General features: G+C 29.8%; 2 protein-coding genes across 2 annotated transcripts in view; both read left to right on the forward strand.

The window, feature by feature from the left end:
• The window catches only part of LOC105569309, a 5,545-nt gene extending 3,616 nt beyond the window's left edge, over nt 1–1,929 (forward strand). The window contains exons 4-5 of the mRNA XM_012025664.1: nt 274–660; nt 1,054–1,929. Coding sequence (XP_011881054.1) covers nt 274–660; nt 1,054–1,383 — 717 coding nt within the window. The 3' untranslated portion in view covers nt 1,384–1,929. The remainder of the gene's footprint in view (nt 1–273; nt 661–1,053) is intronic.
• Nucleotides 1,930–4,203: 2,274 nt separating this feature from the next.
• Nucleotides 4,204–6,511, forward strand: LOC105569288. The gene is made up of 3 exons (XM_012025640.1): nt 4,204–4,389; nt 5,123–5,455; nt 5,810–6,511. Exons 1-3 carry the CDS (start codon nt 4,372–4,374, stop codon nt 6,152–6,154), a joined length of 696 nt encoding a protein of 231 aa, XP_011881030.1. The 5' UTR covers nt 4,204–4,371; the 3' UTR covers nt 6,155–6,511.
• The last annotated feature ends 2,475 nt before the right edge of the window (nt 6,512–8,986 follow it).

The following is an 8,986-nucleotide window of genomic DNA, read 5'->3' on the forward strand; positions in this document are numbered from 1 at the left end:
TCAAAAAAAGCAAAAGTTTATTTCAAAATAGATAACAATTTTCTCTTTTCATTTGCATTACGTATAATAAATAGATATGAGTTTTTCAAATTTTGTATTATTTATTTATGTAAAGAAATTTATTGTTATTTATCTTGTGATCAATTTAATAATTTTATAACCGATTAGATTGATACCAGGGACGATTTATCACTGTTTACCATTTAATTTACGAAGAAATCATCACAAAATACATAGCGATCGTGATATGTTTCTAAACATATGATCTTCTAGGAAAGCCAAGATATTTCGTCCTATGCAGCGCAGCATAACGATTTCTACGAAGCAACCGAGACATCTAAAACTACGGAGAAGCCGCTTTTTATCGATAACATACCGCGAGAAATTCCATATCTCGTGCCAAACCCGAGCCAGGAAACGCCACCGGAACATCCCGCAATATCGGTACCAATCATCGCGTTCCTCGATCCCGCAAGAATTTCTAATGATAAAATTGAAAACGTGCCAATCGCGGCAGTATTATCAAAACAAGATGGAACCTTGAAGAATCAATTGGAGAACGGACGCGACGAAATTCAACGAAATGTTCAAAATTATGTCGACGAGAGCTCGTGGAGCGTAGATCCCAATAATTGGCAACTCAGTTCGTCTCCTTCCGAGGTAAATCAATTTTTCGTAATATTCAAGACAATATTCTTTAAGTTTTTTATTTTCTAGGAATTATGAAATTTCGACTAATCGATGGATAACCGGTAAAAACGTAAACTATAAATTTTCAATTTTTATAGTTAATTCAAATGATATACACATAGCATAACATTACATTATTACTAGACATTAGAAATGTGCGCTGCAGAAAATTAAATCTAAAATTAAACTCTAAAGACGTTAGAATGTTTCATTTTAAAATTGCAATAAAATATAATCATTACCATAGATTTATTGTAATCGTAATTACATAAAAAATTTACCGTAGCTAGATATAGTTTGCATTTAAAGATATAAAACTAAATATATAAGAAAACATTAAAAGAGATGTTTTCTTCATCATAGATGGAAGTATCATCTTCACTGTACGAGCCGACAACACAGACCATGTACGCGAATAATGTTAATCCTGAAAATTTATTACCAATTACAATGTCTCATATTGATATTGTAACACCACTCTTTTGGACTTCGGATGTGGATATTAACTATCCCAAAGATCCGCGCGATATGGAAGTCGCCGCGGATATTGTCTTCAGGCCGCTTTTCAGATACCGACAAGAGATGCAGCGAAGAGCCTATAGAAAGTCAGCTTATCGAAGATACAATTCTTACAATTCTTATCCGAGACGTGGTTACCGATACAGACCTCGATATTCTGACGATTATTATTAGTACTTTAATGGTAGTGAATGGTGTTCTCGTTATTAAAATCTTGACACAATTTAAGAAAATAATAATCTTTTATTATATTAAATAACAGCCTCAAGTTGAACGCAAAACTGCGAATTATTAAATTTACCGCTTATAGTGATTTTTATACTGTTAATTCGATTTTCTTCAATAAAAATTTGAATGATAAAATGCGCTAGACTAGTGTCTGACTTCATAAATAATTATTAATAACGTTGACATAATTGTTAAATAAAAAATAAATTATATTTCTAAAACGATAGTTTTAAGCTTTGCCATTTAATTCCATCCTTTCTTCCAAATACATTATAATGAACGGTATGATGTTTAAATAAGCAATCGCATATATAATTATTTGTTACCATCAATTTTAATTGACTCGCAACTCAGTTATACGTCATAGTCGAATTAAACATATCACAGCAGAATTAAACCTGACATCCTCGGAGAATATTATTGCCGGTCTTCAGATAAACACGTTTTCTCATGTATGGATTCTTCAGGAGAGAAAATGAGTAGATATGTTAAATGGTCGCGAGTTTACCGCTAAAAGTGGTAGGAAGTTTTGGAATTAATTCAACATTTACGGGATCGTGTATCTTAACATATTTAGAAATCGTTTATCTCCAAAACTGCTGACATATATAAAGCGCGTAGACATACTTTTTAAGGTGGAATGAAGAAAGTCTGTATACAGAAAATGTGTTCTTCCTTGAAAAATATTTGTGAATGCAGGTTAATATCTTTTAACTGTGTTCATAACAAGACGAACGAAACCGGTATGTGTGCTCCTTTCGAAAATAGTGTCATATATACATAAAAAATGGGATGTGTATGTATAATTATAATACTTGAATCTTATTACTGACGGAACTGAGTCAAGTGATGATAAATTAATTATTAGCGAAAAAAGATTTAGCAAACACTTTTAATTCCTTAAAATTAACCGTGCCTTTTACATCTAAATGACATATGATATTATTTGTTTAACTAATAAATCATAATTTCTTCATGATAATAGCAAGTTATTGCATATGTGTATTTCTTACAATAATATATATAATTCTAACAACGCTATTGAATTAGAATTTCATTATTTACGTGTCATTAACATTTTTACAGTGGTGTATTTAATTTTAGATGCGGAATTTATAATAGAAAGATTTATTTTGTATGCAATACGTATAAATAAACCCTTAATTAGACAATTGTATATTAAAACTGCAAACGTTAGTCAAGTCGGTTTTGTTATTTCAAGTTATTTCAAGTTTTTAATCACTAATAAGTACTCTTATTAGTCTCAAATATACGTGTTAGGCAAATTATTTGAACGATTATTGGTATATTTACTTAAAATACGGCAACAATTACTGTTGTTTGTGATAACGTGTCATTATTAAGATCCTTGCGACGAACAGTTAGTCACTCGCTCTTTCATCTATCCATTCATGCGACGTAACACAGTGGTTGTCTAACTTCTTGATTAGCGTGATAAATGCGTTCCTCGTATCTCGTTAATGACTTTAATTAAAATTCACACATAGAAGAGAACATCATTTGAATGTAAAATGTTGATAGCGTAAAGTACAAAATAGAGTTTATTATTTTTGCTCTAAAAATAAAAAAATATAAAATTAAATATTTTTCAACCTTTTATTAAGAAGATTAAGTAAAGAGAATGAAAAATATTAAGAAGTACATAAAATTTGTAACATAAACTCTTAAATAATGTTAGCATGCGAATATGTTTGAACTTTTTACCGGCTAGTTTTTGAGAATGTTTATAACAAATTAAGATTTTTTAATGCCACTTATATGTCACAATAAAAGTTTTATCGTGTAATTCTCTATATGTATTTTACAGTAAAACTTTACAGTAAAAATTTTACAAAAGATGTACTAGAGATGTGATATAAAAGAAGTCTTTCTATTTCGTGCTGCGTTTTCATTGTCCTATTTACATAAATTTCGATTAAACACACGTTTTGATATCGATTTACCACTGTGATTCTGTCGCAGTGCAAATTTTAATACGACGATAAAAACAGAATTCTTTTTAAATGAGAAACACTGTCGTCAATCGAAGAGTGGGAAAACCGTTCGCATGTGCAACACGTGTGAGTCGTACGTGCAAATGTTTAGCGATCAATGAATAGGTGTTTAACACTAGCGGATGTCACTGTGCATTATCAAGGACGGAAATGCCAGATTTTCAGTTTACAATTAGGATCAAAAATAGTTTCGGTATTCATATCATCGTGAAATGACAAATCGAATTTCGCAGTAAATTAAAGAAATGCCTTGAGCTCCGAATATTATTGTTAAAAGAGTACAAAGTTCACGAATCTGGACTTATAGTATAGTATATTAACCCACTATAGAGTTATACTCTACTTCTATTCATTATTATCATGTTCATATTACAATATAAAGCGTATTTCATAATTTTTCCATTAAAAATTCAATGTGTGGTACAACATAACACGTTTAACAGTTTCCTATTAATATTAGATATATGTACAAGTCTTATAAAATGATTAGAACATGCTAAAACTGTTACTTCGCAGGAATAACCGAAAGTCTGTTCCTCATTCCCCTTCTCTCAGCATTTTTTTTCCATTGAGGGCTTTCACCCATGTCCATCTCGGGTGGCAAAAGAAGTACCACGATTTTTCGAGTCTCTTCACCCATTCGCGGTTCGTTTACGAAGGTGACTCACTGTAGTCTCGTAGTGGCGGGATTTTTACCGGGAATAAGACTGCTCTTGCTCCACAATGAATCTGCATATCGCAAACTCCTGTGTGTGAGACTAACTTAATTGTGTTCTTCGAGATCGCACACGGCTTACGTATATAACCGATGCGCGGTCGATGCTTCCCCTCAAACGCCGTCTAAGAGTTCGAGTAAGAACTGGAACGAGTGCCACAATCAGGACATTCACGACAGGAAGAAAGGAAGTGCCGCTGTACGATGAGATTAATATTGACGGTAAGAATTAAGGATGAGATAATTTATCTAACTTAATTTTAAGTGATTCAACTTTTCAAACTTTTCATCAGTATCACCTTCATCTTTATTCTTTGATTGGACATTATTCAGAATATTTTACGGTTTTACATATATCAGGCTGTAATGAGAGAGAAAGAGAGAGAGAGAGAGAGAGAGAGAGAGAGAGAGAGAGAGAGAGAGAGAGAGAGAGAGAGAGAGACATTTTTTCTTTTTTCACCGCTTAACATCAAATAATAAAATTTTATATAAATTTTATGTAATAAAAATATATAATTAACTCCTTGTGCTCGTGGAAGTGATTTTTTACACCAATTGTGTAAATGGCAGTGGATCATATTCGCTTAAGGAAACACGTAATCTTTCGCGGTTTTATTAAAGTATGATTAAAACTATCGTGGTACACCGCAAAAGATAATATTTATATATTTCGTCATATGGCAGAGATTATGTCAACTTCGAGAGAATTAAAACAGACCCAAGTGCGTTTTTAATTTAGCACACACACATATACATATATGTTTCGTATAAATATATATACATTTATTGGTGTCAACGCTTTCCGTCGATTCCCTATTTTTCCAAATAAAATAAAAAGGCATATTTATTAGTGCAATATTGTCTGCATTTAAACATAAGAACATTGCCGAAATTAACAGTCTTACAAATAGTTAAAAGCAATTTAAATAAATATTACTATTGATCTATCTTTCAGTTCTTTTTATTGGCTATCTCGCTGAGTTTGAGCAGCGCGCGAACTCGACAGCGCATAAACGTTATATTAAATTCCACCGTTCGACCACTCGATCAACCAGATTACACGCAATCGCGCAAATCACCGGATGACGAGAGATACGTCGAGCGGGTAGAAATCCACAATCAAATTGGTTTGGACGGTAAAGTGCGAAGGATCCATTCGGACGAGGAGAATAAGCCGGGCATTCGCGCGTATGGTCTACCGAAAAAACACCCACAAGATTACGGTGTTATCGAAAGACTGCATTTTGGAGAGGATCACATTGATGACACCTTGAAAAGTGGTCGATTGGTAAATATTGTCTTTAATTAGGTAATGTAATATATTTTTAAATATGTAATTCGATTTTTAAAGCCTTCATCTTCATACTACATTAGTAATATACATTTTTAACAGAATATAAGAGACACACGTTATATTAAAACATTATGTTAGGTTTAATAAATAATAATAGTTAAAGAAATCTAAGTTAAAAATAATTTCGATAATTATCTTATCATATTATATTACAACATATAATTACAATTGCATTGTTGATTCTAGTTATCAAATAAATTATGTTTAAAAAATTATAAAACGTATATATGTATAATGTATGTATATAATAATCCAAAATGCGTATTATGAAAGCTATATTTTTTGTAGGTGGAAGCATATGGAATTCCGAAAAATAAGGTGGAGACCAATGGATTTATAGATAGACTGCCATTGTCAAGTACAGATCGTGAGTCTGCTAAGTTGGAATCAGAAAATGGAAATGTTAGAATAAGGAGATTTGTTCGAACGGGATCCGGGAACAAGGTCGAAGAGAAGGTTGCTAATGAGGTGGAAGATATGGAGGCACAAGATACCAAGGTTTTCAGACCGCTCTTCGTCTACAGACAACAAGTAGCTACCAGAGAAAGACGAAAGCATGCGAGGAACGTAGCACATAGGAATCACTGGCATGCGACGTATCAACCTTGCTATCACCGTCAAGGAACCCATTGATTTTATTGAGAAGAACGTGAATATTGACATATAGATTCTTCAGTCCGCAGAAGCTAAGCTAATTAGATTTAGGCTAATAGCAAGTTCTTATTTCTTGAACAACAAATAAAAAAATCTCATTCTTTTAGATTTAGATTTTCTCAAAGTATTTGTATAAATATTTTAGACGTTTAATATTTTAAAGTATCTAAAATTTTATCTTTACAAAAAATTTGTAATTTGAGTAAATCCATGAACTGTTTAAAATATCTAGATCTCGAATTTTGTATATTGAATCTTTGTATTATTGATTATGCTTAAATAATTGCACTTAAAAGTTTTGTAACGCTATTGAATAAAGCAAATTTACAAGAGAAACGAAGTTTTCTAAGTCGGCTTAAAAAATTGAATAATTTATAAAAAATACTGTTATGTTCACACTGTATACCCTTCAATATTAAGATATGCAATTTTTTGCAACATTTAATTTAAATAGGGTGAAGACAGTTATGCAAGCATGCTGGAAAAGATCGATTATATTAAAATTAAAATAATCTAAATAGTGTGAAGTTGTAAATTCTGGCATTTAACCATTAACAAGTTCGTTAATTGACAGTTATTTATATACCATTATATACAAATCGCACGTGTTATAATTTTCGATTCATAATATACATTTAATAATACTAGATTTGTTTCCAAATTTATAATAGATGAAAGTTAATTATATTATTTTAAAAAACTATATTGCACAATGCTAATTATGTTCAATTTATTTCGTCATCATTTGATAATAAATTAAGGTTAAATTTCAAAATCTATTTGTGTCAACTTAAACAGCAAACGCATTGAGCATAAAAATATCATACGTAGAAGATAATTTACTTAAAAAATATAAAATTAAGAATCCACGTAAGTAGAATGTTTCAATTTGTTAATTTTGTTAACTTTAACAATTTGTTAACTAATGTTTAATCTGTGTATTAATTTTTCTATGTTGTATAAACCAAGAATATCAATGCAATTTACACTTATTAAACATTAATTTTTATTAATAATAAAATAAAAATTTGATTAAAGTTATTGAATTAAAACATTAAACTCTTATTAAAGATTAAGAACTTATTTTGTGTACATCTAAGATACAACTAATTTATATTTTTTTTATGTATGTAACAGCATGTATAAAAGAGTATGGACTGCGTTTGAACTAAACAAAATTGTTTCCATAATTGTCATACATGTACTCGATTCATTATTGTTTCTTGTGTTATTGCCATTTATGGTTTGGGAATGGATCTCCGACAGGCCGTACATAATAACAATTGTGAGAGCAATTGTTGAAGTAAGATTTGATAATTATTTACTATTTTAGAAATTAAAAGTTAAATCAAACATTTTACACATATAATTTTATGATTTAAAAGAAATGTTTAAATATTTCTATTGACTATTTATATTTACATAATAATAATCTAAATAATACAATATACATATATGTGTATATATATGTATATTTCTTACTTTTAAATTAATTTCAGATTTATTATGTCTTTTGCAGGTTACGTTAGAACTGATTATGTGGATTATCTTTGCTGGTGTATCAATACTTACGACTGTGATTTTTGTACTTGATGACGTAAACCGCAGTAAAACACATTATGACGATCAGCTAAGATATGTTACGATACATGATAATAATGATGGAAGTTGTCATATGATAAAGTCTACAAATTTTGAGAAAGGGAACATTAAGTGACACAAATAAAAATTTAGTTACTCTAAAAAATTGGTTTACTTAAAAATAAAAAATTTTATTATTTACAACCAATTGAAGTTTTTTCTCTCGATATATTTTGTGTTATTGCTGTTCTTTTCAATAATTAATTTGCAAGTTTTAAACTGTAAATAAATTGTTTCGCAGCCAATATTTAGTTTTTGTAAATGTGAATATATAAATTTATCAATTTTAATATGTTAGGTATGTGTTTAATTACATTTTTTAAATATAGTTTGTTTAAACTGTTAAATTAGGTAAAATGGTAATTTTCGTAAACAACAAATTAGAAAACTTTATTTTCTTTAAAATACATAGTACTTTTCTCTACGTGTTTTATGATATTTACGTATCATCCTGTCCATCATTATCCTTAGCCTCGTTATTCGCTTTCTCATTGCTAAACTTAACCCCTATTAGCTTTCTTCATACCACTCTGACCCTCATTACTCCCCTTTCTCGTTATTCATGTCTCCCATTTCATTACACAATGCCTCTGCTATTATTCTTCTGCCCAACTTACTATGATCTCTTGTTATCGATACTATAATTTCAATCCATATATTTCAAAAAGAAAATATTGTATGATATAAAAGGATTCTCTATTCTTCAAACCACAATTAAGGTCATTACATTTCTCTAAATCTCTAAATGATATAATAAATAAATATATTTAAAAAATAACAAAAATTATATTGCACTTTATTCTGTTATTAAATTTCTGCATAAAAAGAGAAGGCAAAAGTGTATACAACAATCACGACTAAGAAACCAAAGAAATAATAAAATTTTCTTTCTCGCAATGGTCTTTAACGAGTATTTATTGTAAAATGTTACCTGTTATAAGTATAATATTATTACCATTAAACCAGCAATGATATTAATGTTGTTATCAATAAGAAAACATTTAGCATAATAAGAAAAAAAAGAGAAAGTCTTCTATTAAAATAATCTGTTGTGTATTAATTTTTTGATTTAAATTGCGACAGTGATTATATGTATATCATTAACTCCTTGCAAACATCGTCACTTTAGAAAATTATCTAGAGAACCTAACCTGGGATTAATTCCGGCCT

Source organism: Vollenhovia emeryi, unplaced genomic scaffold, assembly GCF_000949405.1.
Source record: "Vollenhovia emeryi isolate VEMERY1.0 unplaced genomic scaffold, V.emery_V1.0 DF939125.1, whole genome shotgun sequence".
Lineage (NCBI taxonomy): Eukaryota > Metazoa > Arthropoda > Insecta > Hymenoptera > Formicidae > Vollenhovia > Vollenhovia emeryi.